The sequence below is a fragment of the Ambystoma mexicanum genome, chromosome 5q (genome assembly GCF_040938575.1).
Source record: "Ambystoma mexicanum isolate Mex_15411 chromosome 5q, UKY_AmexF1_1, whole genome shotgun sequence".
Taxonomy (NCBI): domain Eukaryota; kingdom Metazoa; phylum Chordata; class Amphibia; order Caudata; family Ambystomatidae; genus Ambystoma; species Ambystoma mexicanum.
This window is the reverse complement of record NC_090933.1, coordinates 38,654,372-38,681,278: the sequence shown is the minus strand read 5'-3', so window position 1 is coordinate 38,681,278 and position 26,907 is coordinate 38,654,372. Positions and strand designations below refer to the sequence as shown.

The 26,907-nt window shown below is 46.0% G+C and overlaps 1 protein-coding gene across 3 annotated transcripts in view; it reads left to right on the top strand.

Annotated features, from left to right (window-relative positions):
• PIGM (phosphatidylinositol glycan anchor biosynthesis class M) overlaps positions 1-26,907 on the top strand; it is a 141,871-nt gene that overhangs the window by 65,190 nt on the left and 49,774 nt on the right. For all 3 annotated transcript variants that reach the window (XM_069620471.1, XM_069620470.1, XM_069620472.1), the window contains one exon: positions 4,904-5,445. In XM_069620471.1, coding sequence (XP_069476572.1) covers positions 4,904-5,445 — 542 coding nt within the window. The remainder of the gene's footprint in view (positions 1-4,903; positions 5,446-26,907) is intronic.

Sequence of the window (26,907 nt, the reverse complement as noted above, 5' to 3'; positions counted from 1 at the left end):
AAGATGCACCAGGAACCAGTCACCATGATTCTGGTGGCTCCCATGTGGGCCCGCCAACCCTGGTTCGCGCACCTGATGGAAACGTCCCTCTCCCCACCAGTCAAGCTGCCCTGCCCGTACAACATGTTGTCTCAGGACAGGGGGGAGACTCTGCACCCATGCCCACAAACTCTGAACTCAGCAGCCTGACTCCTGAGGTCATAGAGTTTGGACATCTACAACTCCCTCAAAGATGCATGGACATACTGAGGGAGGCAAGAAAGCCTAACACACGTTATTGCTATGCCAGCAAATGGAAACGTTTTGTCATCTGGTGCAGTTCCAAAGGCGTCAATCCCACAGTTTGCTCGCCTTCACACATTGTGTTATATCTAACCCATCTGTTGGACTCTGGGTTAGTCTTCAATTCCTTAAAGGTTCACCTAGCGGCGTTGTCACCCTACACCACGTCGCAGCAAAAGGTGTCGTGGTGGAAAGTACCTGTGATTAAAGCCTTTATGGAAGGGGTTAAAAGAATTTATCCCCCCATCACTCACCTAGCCCCTGGGTGGGATCTAAATGTGATTTTAACTAGGCTCATGGGACCCCCTTTTGAGCCTATGCATAAAGCTAGTCTGAAAGACCTCATTTACAAGACAGCCTTTCTATTAGCTATCACTTCTATCAGAAGAGTTAGCGAACTACAGGCCCTCTCGGTCTTGGACCCCTTTGTTACAGTCCACAAAGATAAGGTAGTTCTGCACACTCATCCCAGATTTGCGCCGAAACGTATTTCAAAGTTCCATGTGAACCAGTCAATCGAACTACCCACGTTCTTCCAGAGACCTACTAACATGGCCGAAAGAAGCCTTCACACACTAGATGTGCGCAGGGCAGTCATGTTCTACATGGATAGAACCAAACCACTGAGGAAAACTAAACAATTCTTTGTTTCAGTGGCAGCTGGTAGAGAAGGGGACCCTGTCTCTAAATCAGCAATATCAAGGTGGATTGTCAAATGCATCACACTATGTTACACTCTTGCAAAGAGAAAACTGCCCTTCAAGCCTAGAGCACATTCTACTCGAGGCACTGGGGCATCCATAGCATTCATTGCAAATGTTCCCCTAGAGTCCATTTGCAAAGCGGCAACCTGGAGTTCTGTACACACCTTTACAAAACACTATTGCCTAGACACTCATTCTAGGTCTGATTCTCAGGTGGGACAAGCAGTACTAAGACATCTTTTTTCTACTGTTCCTTCTCACAACCCACCTCCAACTCTGGGTACTGCTCGCTAGTCTATGCACAGCATGTGATTCTAAGCAGATTAACAAGCATCAGAAGACATGCATTACTTACCGTAAAAGCATTTCTGATGATTGTATCTGCTTAGATTCACATGCGCCCTCCCTGCCTCCCCGCTCGGGGTGGAAGGAACATAGACTTCTTACTACTTTCTCTCTTCATGTACTCACTCACTATAGCCTTGGGCTCCCTCATGGCAGAAAAAATACAATCGGCGGGACCTCGGCACGTGAGGGATTTTGGGTACTACACACTTCACGATAGGGATAGTGTTTCAGACACGCCTATGCCGACGTCCCCTTTCGTTCCCCCGAAAGACAAGATGCAATACTCTGCAGTTACCACTGGATGTCAGACCATATGCACAGCATGTGAATCTAAGCAGTTACAATCATCAGAAATGCTTTTACGGTAAGTAATGCATGTCTTATATTTCCTGCCAGCCCAAGAGCTGGGCCCCACAGAGGAAAGCAACCAGGGTGGGAGCCCAGCAAGTCTGTTGTGGCAAACCGCTGGTGACCCTCCACAGATCAGGGGGTTGAGGGATATTCTGTGATGCATAACTAGGCTAATGGGCCAGGTGGAACAAAGAAGAAGAGCACTCGCCGTACATGGCTCCGTTCTGCTGTTACTCTCTGCAGAAACACATCATCAGGTGCCCGCTCAGTAGTGCACTGCTGGATCCGAGGCGGGGCGCGTAGTACAGGCACGTGATGCAGGCCACAGGCGGTCCAAAGCTACGTGGTCCGTGGACCCTTGGTCGCTGCTCGTCAGTAACTCCGCAGTACACGGGGCAGAAATGGGAGGAGGAGCCCACAACAGGGACAGAGGAGTGCTGGAGATGACATGGCAAGCTGCTGGCCAGGTCGGCCCATGGGGGACCAGCACTCCCTCTGTCTCGCTGTTTTTGCTCCCGCTCTCTGCTGGTCTCCCTACCGGCACTGGAGCAAACTGGTGGGCTCACGGCATACAGGCGTCGGGAGGCAGCAAGCAGACCGCTAGTCCAGGTGGTCTGCAAGGGTGTGCGCCCGCCGGCTTCTCACTACGCTCCCTGCCTCTGCTTCAGGCACAGCGCCCGATCACTGGTGGCTCAAAGGATAGAGCACAACGTTAAGATCTGCAGTGCGATCTATAGCAATATCAGGAGTTGACACCCTGTCTAGGGCAACCCAGGGGTCTCAGCTCCTCGCCTTTAACAATTGGATGAGATTTTGTTCCCAGGAGACAGGATGCTTAGCAAGGATGTGTAAGCCCGCACCAGAGCTCTCTGCGGCCATTTCTATCACCGCGCAACAGCACCACCTTGGTCTTCTCTTGATTTTGACTAAGGAATGTTTCTCTTTTCTATTGGTCTTTTGACCACCGCCAAAAGATATCTTTGTCTTCCCTTGGTATCCTATTTTGGTTATGTGGGTCCCAGACCTTTCTCAGGTGTATAGTTTCTTTCTCAGGCCCAGTTCACTATCCTGCCAGGTATTATCTTGCATGCACAATTCTTCAAACCTTGTGACCTTCGAGTCCCAGACTCCCTCTTCAGGTTAATAATGTCTCTTACTCAGACCCAGTTCACTATCCTGCCAGGCCTTGTCATGTAGGTATAACTCTCCAAACCTCTCAATTTTCAGGTCCCAGACCCTTATCTCTATTCTGATTTCTCGGGGTGCTCTCTCACCTAGTGTGTTTCATTTCTCTGTTTATTCCCACTGGGACAAGGAAGATGGTTCGGCACTTCCTCCCAACCACAGCCCCTAGGGTTTCCTAGTGCCTTACCATGTCCCCCCACTATGCCCCCCAGTGTTCCTTCAAACTTTGTTCCGCAGCGTACCGGTCCTCTGCAACACTGCATGCTTCTCTGGATTCCCCTGTGCTCTCGCGGGTCTGCTTTCGGCAGCTCAGCGATGCTGGTTTCTCGCTGTACGCTGGGTCTCACCTGGACCATGCAGATGGCTTCCTTCCTGCCACCAGACGTTGGGTTTGCCAGCCTTCAGGTGAGTCTTCGCTCCGTTCAGCCTTCTCGAACGTGATTTCCTTCTCCCAGCGTCTGGGTATGCAGCGCATTTTCCCAGTGCAGCTTCGCTCCGCAGCTCGATGCTCCTCTGGGGCAGGATTGACCCTAAGGAAAGTCTTTTGTCAGTATTTATGGTAAGTTGACTCTCGAGTCTCGAATAACTAGTATGTTTGTCTTGGTTCCGCGTAGGGCTCTTCATTGCCCTGCTCTTCTTTGTGTCAGTAATTTTGGAGCAAACCATTCTCATTCTTCCCTCACTCTTACTCGTCACAGTATTGTCTATCTGATAGACAGGGCTAGTATGTATGATGTAACTAACAGGAGAAAAAGGAGTTAGAGAGGGCAGGGATGCTTGGGCCCTACCCGTGTTGTAGGGTGAATAATGTAGGACAGAATGGTGGTTGACATACCGCGTTCTCCCTTGATAGTCTTCCCTTCTTCCGCAGAGGCCCTCTCCCCATAGGATCCTCCCACTGAGTACCACCCCTTGGGGGCCTATCGGGTAGCGGCCTCACCTCCCTCTGGGGGAGAACTGACGACATTAAGGGATTCGTCACACTCCCTTAAAAAGATTAAAACTGTTCAAAAAGCCTCTGGAGTGGTTGCATTTATCCTAAATGACCATGAAGGAGGCGAAAGGTAACCCAAATGTCATTGAAATTATGAAAATGCCAATACTTCTAATATTTTGTCTGAGGGAATTTGGCTTGTTCTGTATGTTTGGATGTTGTCATATTTCTATAGTATTGACTTTTACAGTGGAGTAACTTTGCTGAAAATATTGTGGGGGACATGCCATCTGAAGAAAAGGTGCCCCAGCCAAATGAATGGGGACAAAATGGTGTGCCATGAAAGTTGGGGGGGGGGACAAACACCCCTGCCCCACCATCCCCCTAAAATTATGCCCATGGACTTTTACATGACTAGTTCCATAACAATACTTTTCCAAATTGCAGCCTTTCATCTATGTCTGTGACCTTGTCCCAGTTTTTCATTTGGAAAATCTGGCCACCCTACCATTAGGCCACCATTATTTCTTCACTTTGATTGGTCCCAAATTTCTTGAGGTAACCTTCACTCCATCTCTTAGCTCCTAATTGCATGTGACCTGGTTAAATCCAAAGATTACAAAAAATCATGTTGCAGTTGCTCCAGAAATAGTCTTTCTGTTGATTGTGTTCATTCTTACCATGGCTTCTTTTAAGAATATGTGTAATAAATGTGTGGCAAGACTGCAAGGCAAAAATGTTGTGTGTTGCTAAAAAAAAACATCAAGCGTTGGATTTTATATGTAGAAATCATAATTTAATGTATACTAGAATGTAGTTAGCTACTGTTCTTGATGGATTCCGTATTTTATTTTTCGTATAAATGTCTTGTGCGTAATTTTGTGTCACGTCCCTTTATGGGCGATTCCATTTATATTTTCCTATTTGAAATGGTGTTTTCATCCCACATTGCCACTCAGAATAATTGCCCGTATTTACTAACCAGCACCTTGTATTTTTATTGCTCGATATATTTCTTGGTGAACCATCTCTCAGGGGAGTTTACATTTGTGGTATCTTATGAAATTAATAATATGGAGTCTTTTTTGTTTTTGTTTAGGGCATTTCCCCATATCAAAGGGCCACATATCGCTATACTCCCCTGCTGGCATGGATCCTGACACCCAACATCTACCTCACTGAACTTTACGGAAAAATAATGTTTATATCCTGCGACTTATTTGCTGCTTACTTTATGTCCAGAATATTGCTCCTCCATGGATTGGCTAACGACCAAGCTAATTTCTACTGTGTCTTCTGGCTTTTCAACCCTTTGCCGATGGCTGTGTCCAGCAGAGGAAACGCAGAGTCTGTATTAGCAGTTCTTGTGCTGGCCATTTTATATCACATTCATAAGCGACAAGTCGCGACCGCAGCATTGTTTTATGGACTCTCTGTGCACATGAAGATTTATCCAATCACCTACATACTCCCCATCATCCTCCACCTGCAGACCGCTGTAGCTTCAGAGCAAGCGGTTTATTCAGGAAACCGCAAGCACTTTTGGGATTTCTTACTAAGACTGTGGAACAAAAATGTGCTACTGTTTGGAACCGTTGCAGGGCTTACATTTTCTGTCCTGAGTCTCACGTTTTACTACTGGTAAGTTGATCCTGTAATGTTTCTCCTTGTTTGAACTCGTATGTTTTATTGTACAAGACTTTCACTGTTACGGATAATAACAATATTTTTGAACGTTATTGAATCATGAAAAACAAGTTTAACTGTAGGCAGCGTTTTTAAAATAGCACATTATTAAATGCTTATGCAAAGGTGGTACAGGCAATTAAACCACTTCAACAAGTATATGGCAACAACATAGTACGTGCATAAAAATGTACTAAGCAACTTGCCACAGATGGGAAGGATCCTTCTCGAGACCATTAATAACACACCTAATTCACCTCTTCAACAAACGAATACACAGAAAATGGTTCAGGTTCAACTGATCTATGATGCACTGATGGAAAATAATCAGTTACAACATAGGTAATGAAAGGTCACCAAGTTTGTAGATATATGTGCATCTTATTAGAAATTGTAGCTGTAATCTTGTCTACCGCTAACCAGTTCGAAAGCCTTGTTCAACACTCCAATCTGGTGGGACGGGGAGATGACATCCAATGCTTTGCAATATTCAGTCCATCTGAAACGGAACAGTGGGCAATCATAGGCGAGGTACTACATTTCAGACAATTTTACCAGGATCCACCCCACCCTCCATAACACAGCTAATGGATACAAGGACGTTCAATTGATGTTATATTTGTAATATGAGTGGCTCTCCACTCAATAGGGCCACAGCACACAGCATTACCACCATGTGCGATCTATCATGCCAACAAAGTGAGAGCTGAGACAGGTATATCTTAACTCTTACAGGGGTAGGGTACCACCCAAAAGCATCATTTGTAAACATTTTCGATTATCTCAGTAAGCACCGAGGATTTTGCAGCTCTCGCCCACGTATATAACATGATGCTTCCTCAATTGGCTTTTGGAGATCTGACTAATTGTAGACAATGTTAACAAAATCACCATTGTAGAAACAATATATATCTGTTGCATGCAATTTAACATACAACTATATTTAATGAGAGCAGTAAAGTCTCACTCCAAGTAGTTTCCTAGACTCTCAAGGCAAACGCCTGCATGCTTACACCAGAATAAAAATACAGCCTTTAGGGAAAAAGGCCCAAGACACACTTGCAAGGATTTTATTTCTAACAGAATAGAAGTGCTTTAGCAAAGAACTCTGCTGCCGCCGAACGTTCTGAGTTCCATTCGCACGTGCAGCACATTAAAAGCACTAATGATGTCATGATATATAGTACAATTGTACAATACGGATTGGAGGTGCCCTATACATGTAGGGCCTGCTCCATATGGGATGCCAGGCCATTGGTCCATCTTCATCTGTCCATCTCCTTCAACGTCGGCGCTGCTGGGCTCATCATCTGAGGTGAAGTTGGCCTAAAAATGAATTGGCTACTAACGCAAACAATGTTATTTTATCACTGAAACAAGCACCTGGAAGATACATGGATGGGCTTGTAGGGAAAGCCAATGTCACACTAACTCACATGCTTCACTCGCTCTCAGACAGATGTGAGAAACCTGAAGGTGTCTCTCCCGCTAGTCCCCAGTGATCTGTCATCTAGGGGGCCAGGACACGGCCATTGCTTTTGGAACCAGTTCCTGGTGGTGGACCAGTGCGGAAGGATTACCTGGGTGAGGGGTCTTCGGGGAGTGGGACACTGGATAGTGAGACGCGGATCCCCTTCCCTGTAACACCCTTACCTCATCCTACCAGGTAGGATACTTAGGAACTCAACCCCCCCGCCCTTTTCCCAACACAAGCACTTTCTCATGGACAGTTCGCTATGAGAGAAAACGAACTACCACCCGAGCCGTAGTCCAAAACAACTGGGGAGCAAAAGGTTTCAGACCTCTGAGATGCGTCCTTACAGCTGATTAGTTCCCCATCCGTGCCATTCAGTGAAGCTGCCCCTTTTTGTGTTTTTGCATACACCCTTCTCCCTTCTGGCATTCATTCCATCCCATACCTCATGAGAAATTGGCAGCCAACGGGATTTCTTGTGTTTTCTCATGGGATCGGACATTTACCACCTGAGGACGGTGGGGGGTGGGGGGTGGGGGGGGGACCCAGGAGCACTAGTAAACCCACACCTTATTATTTAATACCATCTCATCCACTGTTCAATCAACCTAAGGCAATCCTGTTTAGTTTGCAGAGGCATTCGCCCACCTGTATAGGCATTATTGCAACCCAATAAAGGCTTTGAGCTATATTTGTTTTCTCCAGCGTTTTTTTTTTTTATAACACTGTTCATTGAGTTTTATGCAAACAAACAATGTAAACATACATGAGAACATAATTCAAGGGCAGCAGGGTCAGGTAATATGTGAAGCATGACAACAATCGTAAGCATGGTCTTAACGGTTCCGGGACTACACAGTCATTCAGAAAGGGAGGTTAGGGGGGGAGAGCAGAAGGGGGGATGGGATGGGAAGAGGGGGGGGGGGTGTACTTCAATCATCCGTCCATTTCCCCCATATTTCCTAGAACTTTTGGGGGCAGCCTCTCGCTTTGTAAATGCGTTGCTCCGGGGAAGCATACCTATGCATTTCATTGGACCAACAATTTAGGGTCAGTACTTCTGCTGAGCCCCAGGTTGCAACAATGAACCTTTTCCCCACACCGAATGCAACAGCCAAAAACAATTTCTCATATTTGGTAAAGTCCACCTCCCCCCATATCCACAGTAGTATCAGCTTTGGGTCCATTGATATAGATGACCCCACCATTTTTGAAACAATGTCAATGCATTTCGCCCAAAAGGTCTGCAGTACAGCGCACCCCCAGATAGTATGAAAGAAGGTGCCTCTCTCGCGCTTGCATCAGAGACGGATCTCGTCCTCCATTCCTCCCAATTTGACTAGCATTGTTTCTTTCAACCTAGCTCTTTGATTCCGAAAGCGTTAAGGGCCTGGTATAGTGTGGAGATGACCTTGGAGGGAATGCGGTGGTCTCAAGGGGGGAGCAAGGGGGCACGTCAGCTAGTTTCGGGAACTGGGCTTTCATGGCATGACCGAGTTGTGCGCATCTAAAACTGTCAATGGGTTGTAGGGCGAATCTTTCTTTCAGGGTGTTGAATTCCAATAAGCGCCCTTCGTGGACAATGTGTGCTAGCGTACATATCCCCTGTTTTTCCCAGGTCCCGAGGCAACCCATTCTTTGTATCTCAGGGAGATGTGCATTGTGCCATAGGGGTTGGGCTAGTGTTGGTTTCCGTGCCCAGCCAATATGTCTGTGTGCCTCCCTCCACGTATGGTGAACATGACGTGATGGTCTTGTCATTCCCAAATTCCCTTTCCCATCCGTGTATAGAGCCTAGAGGGGTGAGTTAGGATGCATAGCAGATCATTCTATATGGACGTGTGGGAGCGCGGCATCGCCATGTAGCCAGTCATTTACTACACCGATTTGTGCGGCAAGGTAGTACGTGCGAATACATGGTAGTCCTATACCGCCTTCCCATATCGACGTTGCAATGTTGCAAGAGCAATTCAAGGTTGTTTCCCTCCCCAGAGCAACTCCCGAAGGTTACTATCAATTACTGCAAAAGTTCTGAGGGGGACGGGAAGCAGAGCATTTTGTAACCCGTAGAGAAGCCTGGGGAGTGTCATCATTTTGAACAAAGCGGCCCAATCGATCAGCGAGAGCAGGAGGGTCCACCATTGAGAGACATCCCTACGGAATCTATCCAGGGTCCACCATTGAGAGACATCCCTACTGAATCTATCCAGCACTGGCTGCAGGTTTAGCCGGAGGAAGTCATCCAAAGGCGGGTTTATACGAATGCCTAGGTACGTGAAGCCTAGGATAGAAACAGGGTTTGGGAATTGCGGCGTCTCCCCCTTGAACAGGGAAGTAAACAGTCTTTTGGACGTTCACTTTAAGGCACCCGAAGGTCTGGTAGTCTCTAAGGATCTGGGACACGATCAGGCAGGAAAACACAGGGTGACTAAGATAGATCAAAAGATCATCTGCATACAGTAACAGTCGGTCTTCGGCCCCTTTTCGGCCAGACGAATCCTGACCAGTTTCTATAGGTTCTGAGTTTGATCCCCAGTGGCTCGATGGCAAGGAGGAATGACAAAGGGGAGAAGGGGCAGCCTTGCCTGGTCCCGCGACCCAGAGGCAACGTCCTTGATGATTTGCCATTCGCCTTCACCGTCGCTTCAGGGTAGTCGTAGAGGAGCTTGGTCCAGGAGATGAAACCTTGCCCAAAATTCATGGGGCTTATGATTTCCCACAGGGCTGCCCACCCCACCGAATCAAATGCCTTTTTGAAATCAACCGCCAGTAGGGCCAGCGGGTCAGGTATCTCCGGGGCTCGTTCGATAGCCAGTTTAAGTCTACGTATGTTCATGCGGGTGGACTTGTTGGGCATGAAACCACATTGGTCTGGGTGGATGAGTGTCTCGATCACCCCAAGCAATCTATTGGCTAGTATTCGCGTGAGGATTTTTGCTTCCCCGTTTATCAACGATATAGGTCTGTATGATGCGCAGTATTCCGGGGGTTTTCCTGGTTTAGGGATCACTACTATGCACGTTTTCCTAAGATCTTGGGGGAGTGTGCCCTCTTCTATGCACCGGAGAAATATACGGTGCATGTGTCCGTTAGTGCGCCGCCAAGATGCTTCCACCTCTCCACCAGGGCCCTGGGGTCTTTCCAGTTTGGAGCTGTGCCAAAGCGCCCTGGATCTCATTCTCTGTGATTTCAGAGTTGAGTTGTTCCGCCTGTTCTGTCGAAAGTCGCAGAATGTCAACCGCATCTAGAAAGTTAGAGGGGTCGGGCGCAGGGATCACATTCGGCGGCGAGTAGAGTCATTCATAATAGTCAGCGAAGGCCTGCGCGATATCGGAGTCTGTCGTCAGCAATTCCCCATCTTCTGATCGTATGGCACGCACTTGTCCCTTAATGTGTTCCTGTTTCTCCAGCCAGGCCAGAGTCTTGCCTATCTTATCCCCTTTCTCATAGATCTGGCATCTGGTCGACCAGTGGGCAACCCAAGCCATGTCTAGGGCGATATTTCGTAGGGCTTCCTGGTCCGTTTTCAGGGCTTCTTGCAAGGCCGCGATACCAAGCACTAGGAGTTTCTCCTCCCGCTCAGACACCTGTTTTTCTGCATCTACGATCTCCTGATGGTGGCGTTTACGATGCGCCGACACCAGGTAGATGACTTCCCCCCCCCCCCCCCCCCCACCCTCCCAAGGACTGTCTTGAATGCCTCCCAGATTGTGATCGGGCAGTCCACGGACCCTTCATTTAGTTCAAAGAACTCACTAGTCTTTTCCGCAAGTCCCTCCACTGTCTCAGCCAATCCCAGGTAGTATGTGTTCAGACGCCAGATCGCGTCTGGTTTATGATGTATACCTTTTAGGGTTATGAGGAGGGGAAAGTGGTCCGATAGTCCACTCGCTAACAGCTCCACAGATATCAGTCTGTGGGACATACTATGAGGGATGAAGGCATAGTCAATTATTGAATGTGACTTATGTGCAGCGAAGTAAAACGAGTACCCGGTGTCGGTGGTGTGCAGCGCCCTCCAGGTATCTAGCAGTCCCACTGCTTTTGCAAAGATGTACAGTGCGGTCGGGGCCCCCAGTACCTTGTTCCCCTTATGTGAACTGTCCTTAGCCACTGCCATGACCTCCATTAAAGTCACCTCCCTGGAACCATGAGTCTGCCTGCTCTTCCAGTAATATCGACCATAGCTCCCCCGGGAGTTCTTTTGTAAATGTAGGGGGGGGGCGTGTATGCTGCGATAAAGCCCCATTGCTCACCTCTAATATCCCCTAATACCAACACAAAGCGACCGCGAGGGTCGGACCGTACCTTCTTAACCTGAAAAGGAACTTGTTTGTGGATAAGCATCATTGTGCCCCTATCACCCTTCGAGAACCCAGCCTGGTATGTGTGCGAGTAGTTTGATCTCTTAAAGAACCCACAGCTGGTGCCCCACAGGTGGGTTTCTGATAGTAAGGCACATCTGGGGAGTAGCGGTTAAGGTACTGAAGTACTAACTTTCTTTTAATGCAGGAACCAAGTCCGTTAACGTTCCAAGATAGAAAGGACAGTTGGCCTACTTGTGTTATGTTAGCGTGTTCTCTGTGTCATGGTTTTTAAGGAGGATCATGTGTCGTGCAAGCCCCCCAACCTCCAGGAGTCCCCTGTGGCATTGTATCCTGGTAGCTCCACCAATTCGATTTCCCTACTCCTTGTAACTATAAGACCTGGACACCAACCGCTTGGGTGTACCAGTGAACTGTGCCCTATAAACACCCCCCACCCTGTACTCCCCCCTCAACCCCCCCCAAATAGAAGCACCTGTCGCCGAAACACATACAACCACAAACTCATGTGAACCATTTCAGGGAACTACCCCAGGGGTTAGTCCGCCGATCCCCGCCCCCGCCGGGCTGCCCGTCTTGAAATTCCATCTTGCCAGCCGCATTACTTCATGATCGGGGAGGGGGGTGGATACAGCCGAGAGGGCCTTTCCCCAACGATAAATGCGGGTTGTAGGGTACTTCGCATCTTAGCCTCACTTCTCAAGTCTCTCCCATTTTCTCAGGCAAATTGTCTTCCTTAGTTCCTTTGCATGGTGTAGAAGTTAGTTCGCAGTGCAAATTATCTCGGTCCCTTTCCTTTGGCGTTGTGTGCTCTCTGGAGAGTGGGGAGGATAAGACCTGTGTCTCCAGCCATTCCCAGGCCTCTCGAGGGTTGTAGAATACATGGACTATGTTGTTATGGTGTAGTTTAAGGGTGGCCAGGAAGAATGTGTTCAGAGAAGCAAGTTTCCTTTTAATAGAGTCATAGGACTGCCGGGCTTTCTGGACCTCCTTTGTGTAGTCGGGGAAGAACCCACTGCGGTTGCCATTATATGTGATCGGGCCAGTCGCTCATGCCATATTAAGGAGAGTGTCTTGATCTCTGTAGTTCATAAATCTGGCAATCACTGTGCGTGGGGGGGGCTACGGGTACCGGTCTACCAGCTGGGATCCTGTGTGCCCTCTCAATGAAAAAGAAGTTGGAGAGCTTCTTAGAGGCCATGAGGTCCATGAGCCAGCCTTCTAGGAACAGTTCCATGGATGGTCCCTCTTCTTTTTCAGGAAGCCCCAGAATACGCAGGTTATTGCGGCATGAGAGAGCTCCCCTCACTGCGGTGAAACTAGCGGAGGAGCGGGGGACTAGACAGTCCCAGCTGTAACGTGGGTTCGGCAGCCTGATGTGAGCAGCAGGGTCCAGCGTTTTGTTGATCTTACATCGCCACACCCCCTGCTTTCCTAAAGCCTGGTGCACTGGAGCTGCAACCCAAAGGCCTGACACCCGAGAGGAGGCTAAACCGGAGGTAATTAAGGATGGTGTTCTTCTTATGATGATCCAGGTGGGGGAAGGATATAAAAACAAAATATAACAATTATAGTTGAAACACAACAAGGTGGCCTGCATCCAGGGGTGGAACACCATCATGATATAAGGACTATGTAAACAGTTGTCTTTATTGGCATTTGGGGAAAAAACATAAAACTAGCGACAACTACATTGATACATAATCAAGAGAAAAAGTCAGAAAATGAGGATGAGTTGACCACAATCAACACCTACCTACCCTTTGCTTATTAACAAGTACCACATTTTCTCCATGCACATGGGCAACAAAGCAGGTTACCAGTGTTGTGCTATAGTGATCTTAGCGACAAAGTTGGCTTTAGCTGCAGAAGACTTGTGTACTCAATGGAGGGTTATGCCCTCGCTGAGGAATAGGCCCGCAAACAAACATCGGGTATAAGCGGTAATTCGACTCCCTGTCACAGCCCTAATAAAATGTGTTACATCCTTTCAGTATTTAGTAAGTTCAGGGCATCTTAATCAGGTGTGTAGGTAGGAATCGATGCCACTACAACCCCTCCAGCACAACCCATTACACCCTTACTGAATTGCTTGATTCCGTTCACGGTTAAATTAGATCTAGACAAAATGTAAATGCTTGCTCAGCATATTGAGGACTAGGGGAGGTCTTGCAAATGGCTCGCCATACCTTATCCCATTCAATCTCTGAAAATAATTTTGGCAAGTCTTTATGCCATGCGTGAACATACGATGACTTTTGCACAAACACTTAAATACAGCCTAGAGATCCGTCCCTTGGAGGGGGAGGACAAGAACACCAGCCTTTCAAAGTCTGCAGGAGATCTAATAGCCCCTCCACTATTCGTTATATGTATGGTCCAGTGACATAGTTGATAATACTTCAAGCGTTCTTCATTGAAATAAAAAGCTTTGCAAGATTTGAAGGTTAAGAAATTCAATTCAAATTCAATTTAAGATTGCTCCGTTAAGAAACAGATGTGAGAAAAAGTCCACAATGTCCCTACTTCTATACCCTGAATGAATGGTCGCTATATGCCGGAGAGAATTGGGGTTTGAAATGGATATGGGTAATCAGGCTTGCAAGAGAAGATAAATGTAGTCTTGCTGAAATACCATTTCACACCTTAACTGTACTCCTAAGAGTTTGGAGCTAGTTCATCGCTCCAGGCCTGTCGCATCTCGGGAGCCAGATCATGTATCACAATGGTCTACCAACTACATTTATCTCAATAGCCCTCCAAGTTTTAAGCTACCAGGGATTAGTCTAATCGCAGAAACTCACAGCTGGAACCATGATAAAATCATAGAATAGTCAAGAAATTCTTTAAGTAGGTTGAAATGAGGAGTCACGAGAATGTTGGGTTGCAATATCTGAGGAAGTGTAAACTGATGAGAAAAGACAATGGTGAAATGATGTGCTGCTTTTAAGAAGGCTAGGCCATATATTCCTTCATCTGCCTCGTACAGTTCCAGTTTGGCACACTGAGAGGGGAATATATCAACACACGTGCTAACGGTAGCACAATGCTTTTATTATGTAACTTTGCAAACAGTTAATTTTTAGCCTGGCACAAGTTGATGTAAATTTAAACCGACCTCTGACTCAGGTGACAGGGTTAATTATAATGAACACACACAACTGCAATGATGTCACCTAGAAAGGCACAGGAAGTGTTCCTGAGAGCTCAGAGTTTGTCCACTTTTGTATTAGAATGCGTATGAGATAATTGGCAAGTGTGAAAAGCCATATATTATTTTGCTGTGCTCATAGACTCCAATGTAATTGAAAGTCTATATTAAGTAATGTTCTAGGGGTACACAGGATCAGGATTGTGTCTTGAGTGTTGTGTTGGTGTAGGTTCCTGTGCCATTGCCAGCAGCAGCTGCTATTAAACATTTACTTAACTAACCTCACCTAAATTAGGAGTTCTAGTGTGATTTCATCAGTAAGTGTGGAAACCCCAAGCCAGCCTGATCCTACTGCTCATTAAAACAGCGTCGTGACCTCTATGGAGAGGACTCTTTCAAACAAAAGTCACCATATCTTGTTATAGGTGCTTGAAGACGGGCTTGGACAACTGAACTGTTAGGGATTGAAAAAGCAAAGAAGTCTTGGTAAGACATTCATTTTTAAAGAAGCGATTCAGCCAAAACAGGACACAACTTGGTTTCCCCAAGATTTCAAGTACCTTCTTGACTTGTCATAGCTGCAAAAAGCCCTTTGTAGTTGGTTTTAAAGAGGGAAGAAGCATGGGGAGTAATGGGGACACCCAGGTATTGTATACTGTGGTAGCCCATTTGAATGATATAGTTAGTTTCCACTGAGATGCAAGGTTACTATCCATATTAATATTCAAATGCTTCACTCCTCTCAAGGTTTATCGTAAAAGCCCGAAAAAGTTCAAGCTCCCTAAGAAGATTAATTAAAGGGGAAAGGAGGCAGCAGGTCTGGTTAAGAATACAATTATGTTGTTGCGCGCGCACGCAAGCACACACGGATACAACGCTAGCCACATGTTGCCACACCTCCCAAAATCCCTCTGTGACCGTGCGCTCCCCTTACCTGCAGGCCTCTGCCCTCCTGGCGCCCATATCCACAATGGTGTCTGTGTTCCGGTCGCGGTTTACGTCATCTTGTGTGCACCGCCATGTTAATCCTTTCCGCACATGCATTTTGGTCCAGCTAACAGACTGCATGCATGCGCGGTATGGCTGGTTGGCGACCAATGGCAAACAGACTCAGTATAGCCTTGTTCCTGTTCCGCTGGCTATTTAAAGCCCAGTTTCCTTCCTTTCGGCGTATCTTATTGCGCTCCGGTAGTAACTAGGTTGCTACTGTTCCCTCCTGTCCTGGTTTTGCCCGTTCCTCCAGAACTGCTCTGAGCCAGCCCCCTTTTTTCCTGATTTCTTGTGCTGCCTGCCTTCTCTGCCCAGCCTTTCCTCCTTGCCTTTTTTTTTGGCCTACCTGTTGCCTCTTGCCTGGTTACCAGCAGTCTCCTCTCCACCCTTTTTCCAGTACCAGTGCCTGCCTCTGCTATTCCTCCTGTCTCCTGGATTTGTGGTCTGAGGTCGGGTGTCCTGGTTCTTTGGACTTGCTGCTGTCATCGTGCCTTCCCAGTCAGTGTTTACACTGTCTGTGCTCCAAGAAAATAAAGGAAAGGTATGTACGAGGTGTGGGGAGTTGGTTCGACAACACTAGGTATCACTTCCCTGGGGTTTGTCGGGCTGGTCTCCAGCACTACGAGATCCAGCCAAGAGGACACATCCGCATTACGAAATTTTCCAGCAATGAGTCCATGCGTACTACGGATCACCAAGTAAGAACAGGTACCCGACATCGGTAAGACGCTTTGCTTGACAGTTGTCTGCGAACAAGGAGATCTTATGCTTAGAGTCTGCCCAGGAAACCAAGTGAATCAAATGGAAATCCCTAATACTTGTGGCCTTAAACTCTGCACTAGCGCAAATAGCATTGGGGAGAATGAACAACCTTGTCAGGTGCCTCGAGAAGGGGACAGACTCCCAGAGAGAAAATCCTTGCAGAAATGTTTACGGAAGGGGAGGTGTATGAGGAACACGCCTCTTACAAATTGATCTCCCAAACTGAACCTGGTCATAAAAGGCCTTTTTTGCACCGAGGGCTGGGAGAAAAGGTGGGGCCTGGGTTGTATGGATGACATTGATTAAGTTTACTACCTTCCTAATATTTTCTGGATCCTGCATCCCTGGTATAAACCCTGCTTGTTAATTTCCCACACAGTCCAAAACGATTGATTCTGTTGGCCAGTATTTTGGCAAACAATTTACGAGATGCAAGAAACAAAGTAATGAGACGGGAATGAGAGATATCCTAGCTTCTGCCATAGAAGTAGGAGGGGAGCCACCATGCCAAATATGATTAATTTGTACAGGGGGGCCCAAAAGATGTCCAGCGAATGCTGTGTATAAGTTAGTCGAGTAAACGTTCAGGTCTGGGGATTTGTCAAGCATCAGGGCCTGAATAGGCAGTAGACTCTCTCCTTTTGTGATGTTGCAGTTCAGAACATCTTTCATGCTGGGTTAGAAATTTTGTTATGGTTTAATTCCTCATAGTAGTTCCTAAATTCCGCTAACTTGTCCCCTTCAGTAAGAACTATAATACAATCGGCCTTCCTCATTTCCATTTTCTATCCTCCTTTCTCTGAGGCCCACTTTTCCCCCACCTTATTCTCAGATTCAAAATTATTGGTTTTGTTTTAATCGGGGAATATTGTGCCCTGTTGCCGATAATATTATTCAACTGAGAGCTCACAATCTGGTGCTGGCGTACGGATTTCTGAGAAATGAGTCATTCAGAACTTATATTTGTGCACCCTAAATTCCTTCGTGAGGGACTCTAGTTCCCCCTCCTCTTGTGTTAGTTAAGAGGTATCAATTGTTCAATGAGGGCCCCCCTTTGTAGTCGCTTTGAAAATGTCCCACCTATTCCCTAAGAGTGACTGTTCAGTCTAATTTTCTCTAAATAAAAGGGATATTCCTGGCTAATCTCTCAAAATACCACAGCTCCTCCTACCCAAAAGAGTTAAGCTTCTGTTTCTTGGGGGCTTTTAACTGTTGATTGAATACAGGTAACAGGAAGCTGGTGCATGGTGTGACAAATCGTGGGAATTCATCCCTTCTCACCAAGGGAGAGCCCCCCCCTTTGGGGTTGTTGAGGCAACCCCGCTCCACAACACCCCGCTAAGGGTCGAGGCTAGTAGGACCTTACCGTAAGAGATTCCCCCTTTGGGCACAAGGACTCCTGTTCCTGTGAGGAATTCCCTAGAATACATCTCAACAATACCCCTTTGAATATACCTTAGGAAGACTGCTAAGAAGAAAAGATCCGTAGTATGTGTTACTGACACCAGGAAACTGTAAATGTTTCTTTAAATGAGACCCATTTAACTGGGACGAAGAGGATACTGTGGAGCGAAGGAGATAATCCTCCTGACTCAGCAAGAGACGTGCTCTGGGGAAGTCACACAGCTACATCACACGTGAGACGGAAGGAGATTAGAAGAGAGAGAAAACCTATGAGTTGCAAATGGGCTAGGAGGCCAATATGGAAGTCAACCTGTATGTGCAGCGTCCTGTAACCAGAGAAGAACGAGAAACAGAGTTAGATGTGCTGCGGCTAGACAGCGGTAGAACGGAGGAAAGAAAGTTGGATGCTTGGATTCCTGAAGCACAGAGAGAGAGAAAGACAGAAATTGGTAGCGTGATCACAACGAGCTTGTGGTTGACCGGTGGTACTCTAAACAGCGGCAACACCCCTCCACCATAGAATATGCAGAACCTAACGGTATTGAAGATACTGCACAACCATCCTGGATACCGACAAGAAGAGAAAACTGACTGAGCGAATAGAAGCCCCAGTGACATTATGCCTCAAAACGGCAGGTAACAAGAAAACAGGAGACCCGGGAGGGGGATGGAAAATCTTTATTGGGCGAAACATACTTCTCCCAGAAGTGCAAGATACTGTAACACCAAAGCCCAGAGGAGTGAATGAGAATCATTGTGGAAACAATTCTACTTGTGCGATGTCCAAGAGACTGTACTATTAAAGACCTAAGGAGTGAATGAGAATAATTGGGCGACCTATTGTACTCATCCCAGTGAAGTCCAAGAGACTGTAACATTAAAACCCAGAGTAGTGAACGATGGGATTTGTTATGGGACCAATCGTACTCGTCCCAGTGGGATAAGGAGATCAGAACTGAAACCTAAAGAAAGTTTGTGGAAACCAAAAATCCCAGGAGAAGGAAGTCATTCTCCTGTCCTTAGTTTATTATTTTGGTAGTAGGGCCAGTTGAGGTTAGTTTGGACACTGGATAGATTTTTTTAAGACATTCACTGATAACTGACAAGCACCATTGCTAGTGTAGTATACGGAGAGATAACCAGTTTTTTCCTTTGGTCAATAAAGAAAATCGTGAAATGTCTGTCCTTCTTCTGGCCCACCACAAGCGTCAGAATAACTAATATCGCCAATGGTTGCAACCTGGAGATCGCCCAGAAGACTTTTACCAAGGAAGATGTAATCTAACCTGGAATAGATACGCTGTGATTGAAAGAATTAGGAGAATTCCTTGTCCCCGGATGTATAAGCCTCCAGGAAACGACCAGGCCAGCTTTCCGAGGAGGGTGGATAGTGCTAGAAGCCTAATTATACCCCCAAATACACCAATATAAACCCTTTGAATGTCCTTTGGTACAAGGTGGTCTCTTCAATACATATTACATCGGCCTGGGAGTTCTTAAGAAACCTAAGGAGTTGAACCCTTTTATGCTGGAAATTTGAACCCCTTCTATTGTAAGTTTAAACCTTGAATTATTCCTCTTCATGTCCATTATGTCCCAGAGTAATTAATAGTAGTGGAGGGCAAAAAGGAGAATAATGCGAAGACGATTTGTATATCGTTTGTTGGTTAGCTTTTTTATATATACACAGGCTATCCCTATTGGGGCTGACCCAATCCCTGTTCAGTTAGCTGGTGTTTATTCAACAGGGATTACTTTGGTGGCAGAGCTGGTACATTTTCCATAATCAATTATAAATAGCTAAATCCGCACTGAATAAAAATCAGTTAAGGTCAAAAATGCTGGTAGTCTTCTGAGATTCATATTTTCATTATATTGTATCTCAATCTTAGTCCTTGAGGCATAATCTGCTCCTGGATGTGTTGTCTATGTTTTAATGACCAGTTAGCACGATTGTAGTCTTGGGCTAGTGACCTTTCTCTGATGAAGGTGTTGCAATTGGGCTCTGCGCAACAGAGTACAACAGCTTTGAAAGCTAAAAAACACTATGTGATAATAAACAAGATTTTCTTTATGCTGGGTGTCCTTGTTATTCTTTTTCGGACATCTTTCAGGCATGAGAGGGCTCACGCCTAGCAAGGTTGACCAGTTTCGACGATCTAATGGCTAGGATCGTCTTCCTCAGGACCAATGATTGTGTAGGAGAAATTGAATTCTATGAGGAAATTTTGTCTTCATGGATCCCCTCTGATTTCACACCTCCTGCTTCCTATTAGCAGAACAGTTGGTGGAGGAGCATAGGGCAATGCAACCTCCTCCTGGTATGTATGGTGAATCTTGCAATCTGTCTAGTTCTTGCAGGCTTCAGGTGTTGATGCCGCTGCCGCAGTGTGTTCTAATTCGCAATGAATGGCGATTCCGTCCATCAGCTTCTGCCTCTCTATAGAGAGGCAGTCACATACACGGCAACCAGGACGCGAGACAACAGAGACAACAACTCATTTGTGCCAGAATTACAGACCGAAGCAGCGGCCCCTGCGCCCCCAGCAATGCACACACGGCGGAAGCTGATGGACGGAATCGCCATTCATTGTGAATTAGAACACACTGTGGCAGCGGCATCAACACCTTCAGGCCCTCGACGGCGCCACGCCCAACGGCGGAGCAGCCAGCACTCTCCCGCAGCCCACCTCCAGATCAGGCCAGAGCAGCCCATGTTGTCTGCGCTGCGTCCCACTCAGCCACCAGCCAAGACGCACTGGGCCGCCGACATGCCCCCAATGGAAGCTGCCCAGCACCACTGCCGCTGGAGCACAGTGATCACAAGGCCGAGCCCATCCTCCCCCAGCTGCAGCTCCGGTGGTGCACCCACCACCTGTTCCTCCTCTCACAGCGGTCACAGAAGTCCAGTGTTATACAACCCACCCCGGGGGTCTAAGCAAGTTTTCTGTGCCATATTTTGCCCACTATCTTCAGTGGGAGCCTCCAGACCCTTGGACGGAGTGGCTTCATTGGAGCTCTAATGAACAGGGACCATACAATGCCTGGGACTTGCTGTGCATATTACAAAAATGTGGACCATATGCTGTGAAATGTACTCATCAATCCCAGGCTCACAGCTGCAATTTTCCCTGCAACCACCATCTCCCAACAGTTACTCCACCACATCATAATCATGAGCCCATCTGGATTTTTCCACACAAGAGCAACCATCATTTTTGTGGCTGTTACAAGGTGGGTTATTAGTGTTGCTACTGAGCCCGACAACGGGAACACTTCATCCCCTGTATCACCCAGTAATACTATACCAGGGTCCTATGGGATAGCTAGCCCAGTAATGGTTTTCACTTGCGCCAGTACTTCCTTCCAAAAGAGCCGAGATTTATCACATGACCATAGTAAATGAAGGAGGGAGCCCACCACTGAGCGACCTCTCCAGCATAGTGGGGAGTAGGAAAGCTTCATTTTATGCAGCTTTTCTGGGGTGTGTAAGGGACCGGGAGTAAGACTTGGACACAGTAACAAGTTTCAGTATGAAATAGGACCTTTTTATTGTCAAAATAATCGGAGTGGTTGGGGATATCCCATCCATCCCTATGTCTATAGGTTTCCCTGCCTCAACAAAACTAATGAAGTCTGTGTCAGGATGTTAAACCAAAGAGCGTCCTCCATCCTGTGTCCAAAAACATGTGTCCAAAAACCATATATTGACCCATAGACACTAAATTAAAACCATGTCTACAAGGGGATTTCTGTAAGCTATGCACTTGTAGCTTTTTTCTGAGTTCCAAACATAAAGTTCTAAGGTGCCAAAAACAAAAAGGAATTAAAGTTCCACAATAGGAAGTGATGCTCCGTCCCCCTATGTTTCTTCTAGTCTTTCAATGACTGTCCAGTACTTTTGGAAAAATGGTCAAAGGGCTCTCCCCTTGTGTCTCTTTCTTTATACAATATTTCACATCCCAGTTTCAAGGTGGAAGACTTCTCCTTTGAGTTTCTCCACTTATTATGCTTCCACAGTTTTAAGGAAAGTAACTCTTTCCCTTTGTCCCTTCTGTTTTTCACCATCCAATATGTTAAGTTCAACGATATTCCAAGGATCGGTAAGCCTTCGCATGAGACACAGTTCTCTTGAATCTTCAGTTTTTCCCACTCCGTATCTCAATTAACCGTAAATGGGTATGGTTCTCTCCTTTTTCTTTGACTGTTCCTCTTTTTACCTCCTGGTGTACTCTACTGCCAGGTTATTGCGACTTTATTATTGATTTTTCAAAAAGGTATAGGTCTTCCCTTTTTGTATTCTTTCTCATTATGCCATGGTTTCAGGTTTACTGCTCTTCTTTATTCGGTATCCAGTGATTCCCTCGAATACAAAGCATCGAATGCAAAAGCCTCGAAAAGGTAAAGGTTTTCTTTTTTTTTTAATTAACATGCGTTTTAAGGGGTAAAAAAACAGGAGTTCAGGGGAGACCCCCATTAAAAAAATGAAAAGAAAAATGCATTTTTTTGATGCATTTCTTTCGAGGCTTTTGCATTCGATGCTTTGGATGTCGAGGCTATCACTAGGAACCTTCTTATTCCTGGTTTACTCTCTTGCCAGGATATCACAATTCTGTTTCTTGTGTGCGGGTCCCAGACTCGCACACTGCTTGGTTTACTCTCCTGCCAGGGCTTTTCCGTTTTCTACTCACTCTTTCTTTCATCCGAGAAAGAATACTTTTCCAGTATTGGGTCACTGACCCTTTCTCAGCAAAGTTCTTATTGGTATCAACTCCCCTTTTCAAACACTGGGTCACTGACCCTTTCTTAACACTGGTCGTATTCATGTCAATGTCATTTTCCAAGCATTGGGTCACCAACCCTTTCTTCACACTGTTCGTATTTGTATCAACCTCTCCAAGTAATGGGTCACCAACCATTTGTTAACACTGTTTGTATTTGTATCAATCTCTTTCCAGGATTTGGGCCACAGACCCTTCCTTAAAACTTACATTTATTGGGCTTTCTCACGCTGTTAATGATATGCGACACTCGCTCTCAAGCGATACGGTAAACCACTCGCTTACTGGGCCGCTCTAACATTCCTCGCATCCTTCTGTCATCTTCTCTTTCGTTTCGCTGACTGGGCGTCCCGTTAGCCGTTTGGCTCCTGCTTTAGCTTCCTTTACTTCTGGCGGCTCCAGCTGACTATAGCAATAGAGAGGTGAGCTTCCCTTGGCCCAGTGGCTCTGCATAACATTGCCATCAGCCTACGTGCTGCCTTCCACAGTGTGCTCGCCCCTTGGCGTTCCAACCAGCGTCAGCACAAGCTGCGTTCCACTGCAGTCTCTGCCTCACTTGTATTCTGTTCAGCTGTGTGTTTTTTAAATTTCCCAGCATTAGTTAATACTTTCCAAAGACTAGAATGCAGCATTTGCTTACTGCTCTGGTCATCCTCATTGATTCGTCACAGGTGTTATACAATCTGTAACAGAACCTCACTGCACACTCTTTATTAGCTTACGCATCTGGAGCTTCCAAATGTTTGTGTCCAGATCCGTTTCCATCTGTCCACCTCTAACTCTTTCCCCAAATCCTTTTCTCATGTTATCATGTATTCCTCCTTAACCAATGGATCAAATCGATCTAACAAGTTGTACAGAGTCCAGATTATACCTGTGGGTATTGTGGAGAATCCTGCAGATTTTCCACTAAAACTCTATCTAGAGTCTCCTGCCAGGTGGCCAGGAGAGGGCAGGTTCTTCCTGATCCCAATCCCGGGGGTGGTGTACTGCGGGAGGATCACCTAGGTTGAGACTAGGCCTATGGAAGTGTGGAGATTTTGCAGGGTGAGACACAGTACATTTCCCTTTGAGAGGGAATACTGGTGATCCAAATATATAGGAGGGCCATTTCTATACATCTCGATCCTCTTTTAAGGATGGAAAGGTGAAATCTGAAGGAGAAACTCCACTTAGTGTTGAACCCAAGAAACCAATCTTTTGTACCGTACCCCTACACTCCCATGTCTCCCACAATATCCAATGTATTGCAACATGAACATAGAAAATGTGGCCTTTACTGCCCCTTCTATTACCCAAAGGACTAAATCCTCTAATTCTTCTCCTTATGATATCTGGGGAAGAAAGTCCGTTTTAAAACCATATAAAGAATTAGAGAAATCAAATGTTCTCAAGATAAACTACAAGTCCCAGAATCCCCTGGGGACTTGGAAAAGATGGTCTGAAGAGGCAGGCAGGAGTCCAGGTCAGGCAGGCAAGCCTAATGGTTATAAATAAGATCAGGCAATTAGTCTTAAGGGCCTGTACCTGAAACCACTTAGTCCAACTGAGGCGCATAAAAGGCTGCAGCCGGGAGGAGCAGTAGAAAGAAGCTGGGGCCGAAGGTCGGCAGTACAGAAGTAGAAGAAGCCGAGCATGCAGCCAGCAGTTCACAAGGAAGTCTGACAATAACAGACGCCGGAGTAGAGAGGCAGATTTCACCTGCAGACTCTGAGTTGGTTGTGTGCTCACAAACCCTGAATAGCTGTGGCAGCACTGGAAGCAACAAGCAGTCTTTCCAGGTGCGCCTCATTGCTGTGAATGCAAAGCTGAAGTTGCAGTTGTTCCCAAGGCCTGTATGCAGAAGCAAGCAGAGGGAAATTCAAGAGTAGAAGCCCTGCACAGGTGTCTCCGATCCAAAGAGGGCTGTGTATCCCAAGAGTGCCAGCAGGAGAAGAAACAAAGTCTGGAAGCAGCAGCAGCCCACAATCGTTATTAGGAGTGGGAAAGTGAAGCTCCGTACTTCTGAATAGCAGAATTTCATTGTCGGTAATTGTAACCAGCTTTAATTGCACTTGTGCTATCATCCAAGCGAGTGAATGTTAACTGCAGAAGTAGGTAGTCTTTTTGTTAATGTGAAAGCCACACGCGCTGATAGAAAACTGGCATGTAGTGAAAGCCTTTCTTTCACTAACATCTGTATTACTTTGTTACTGAGCGGACGCGTGTCTCCAGTTAATACGGAGAATGTTACCGGCAGCCTAAGTGAAATAAAATGGACTTTCCTGAAGTGTTGCAAGCACCGTTTTCGAAGTCCCTATGCGAGACAATGTTTCCCGATACCTTGGAGGCTGAGTGCTGACCGAAAGGTGCAACCGCATCTCCCCTTTGAAGTGACAGTTTGAGAGAGAAACAAAATCACATGTGCCTTAATTGGTTTCTAGTAGTGTATTTATATACCCTGCAACACATTAAAGGCTGAAGCAATTGAAGACGTTGAGGCTGAAGCCAGAAAAAGTATTACCCACGCCTATAGAGCAAACTCTATGAAAGCAAAATCTTCTCTCTCAAGCACTTTACACTTCTGTTCTGAAGCTGTTAAAGATATTGTTACCCCAGATTCCTTTAAGTTAAATGGGACAAGAACATCCAAATCTGGAAGAATGGCACAATAGCTTTGGGGTAACCAATGAAAAAAGGGTGTTTTCAAATCTGCATGGCGAAGACTATATGAAGAAAGAAGAGGTGGTCTAAAAGCTAAAAGCAGATTTATGGTAGATGCAAGACAGGCAAAGAGGCAGCCCTTTCTTATGGTACAGAAAGAAGAGTGCCTTGCCAGCCTGTAGAGGCGAAGCAGTCTTGTTAAGGTGCTTATGTTTGTAGCTGCATTTGAAGCAGCAACATTACTTACTTTTAGAAGTTGTAGCAGCAGCAGAACTGTGGCCTACTCTCAACAGTTGTAGGAGCAGTAGTAATGTAGTGTGGCCATCCATATTATATATACAAGTATAAAAGCTGTAAGAAGTAGAAGCTGGAACTGCTTGTGGGGGAAGGAAGTCTGCTCCCACAGTGCTATACTAAAAGGAGGTTGCTGAGAAAAGAGCAAACCTTAAAGCATCCTGACAAACTGTATAAATAAGACGCTGCGCAAGTTGAAAGCAGAGAAGTTGTTGTCAAAGTGGAAGTGGTACATTTGTCTTCAATTTGATCTATTTTTCACGGAAAAGGAGTCGTCCAGGAAACCCCATTGGTAATATGATTTTCTTTGTGGAACTGAAAAAGGGGGATCTTTTAACCAAGCAAAGAAGAGACCTTTGAAAGTGGATTATTTGTGTGTGAACCTTTGTTTCTTTGGAACTTTTCAAGACTTTGGTTAAGACTTTTCTGTTCCTTGGAAGAGACTGACTTTGGGACATTCCTGGGGGACCTGGATCTGCCCAGGAGCACTAGAAGTCCTCCAAGAAAATTAGTGTTTGGTAACCTTTTCTTTATGTTGTTTCGTGTTGTTTTGAATGTTTATGTTGTTCAGTCTGAGGGTTAGTTTTGTGAATGCTAAGAAGTGTTCCCATACATTCTAGATTAGGTATGGAATCCCCTGGTAGAGTAGGTGTAGTTAAGGTTTATTTTATAATTTTGTGTACAATAAAATGTTTAATCCTGAGAAATCTAAATCAAGTTGTGAGCCTCACATTACTGACCACTCACAATATGTTCAATACTATTGTTCATTCTAATGCCATATGTTCCCTAGCCCCGTATGTTTTTGTGTTTGGGCGAGTAGCCCAGTGCCTCAGTTGGGCTTATGGAAACCGCTCAGTTTCCTGAATCTGAAATGTAGTCTTACAATCCTCAAAAGATGAGGTATTCCCATTCACAGAAATGTTGTTTAGAAACATTAAGCCATCCTCCTTCTAGTGCCTAAATCCTATTGCATCACATCCTGGGAGAAAGCCTGGATTATTCCCAACTGGAGAGAAAGGACCTAAAGTGCACCTAATTCCCCATCTACGCACTGGCCTTTTCCAGTAATAAATAGTATGAGAGGTGTACGCTAATAGATCTCAGGGTTCTGTTGGGTACGTCGTAAGTGAGGAAGGTGTGATTGCGACGTTGAGGACCAGGCTTCCTCCAAGTGTTTCCATTTGGGTGCTTCCTCCAGTTTATACAAAGCACACATGTGTGATAGTTGTGCTGCAACGTTATATCAAAAAACATCTGGGACTACCAGCTCCCGGTTCTGGCCCCCATAAGCTTAAGCCTCTTTGAGATAGAGGTTTTTTCTTTCCCCACAGAAACTTTATAATTCATCTTTGGAGTTTCCTCAGTTCTATATTGGGGATCTTGACCGGCAAGGTGAGGCAATGATAAAGAAGTCTGGGGATTATATTCATTTTAATGGATGTGATTCTTCCAAACCAGGAGATTTCCTGTCTATGCCAGCGATCTAAGTCTTAATACAAATCTTTTAATAGTTGTGGAAAATTACATCGGTACATGTGTGTGATCTTGTTCAGAATCTGGATCCCCAGATAATTTATGTTAGAGTGAAAA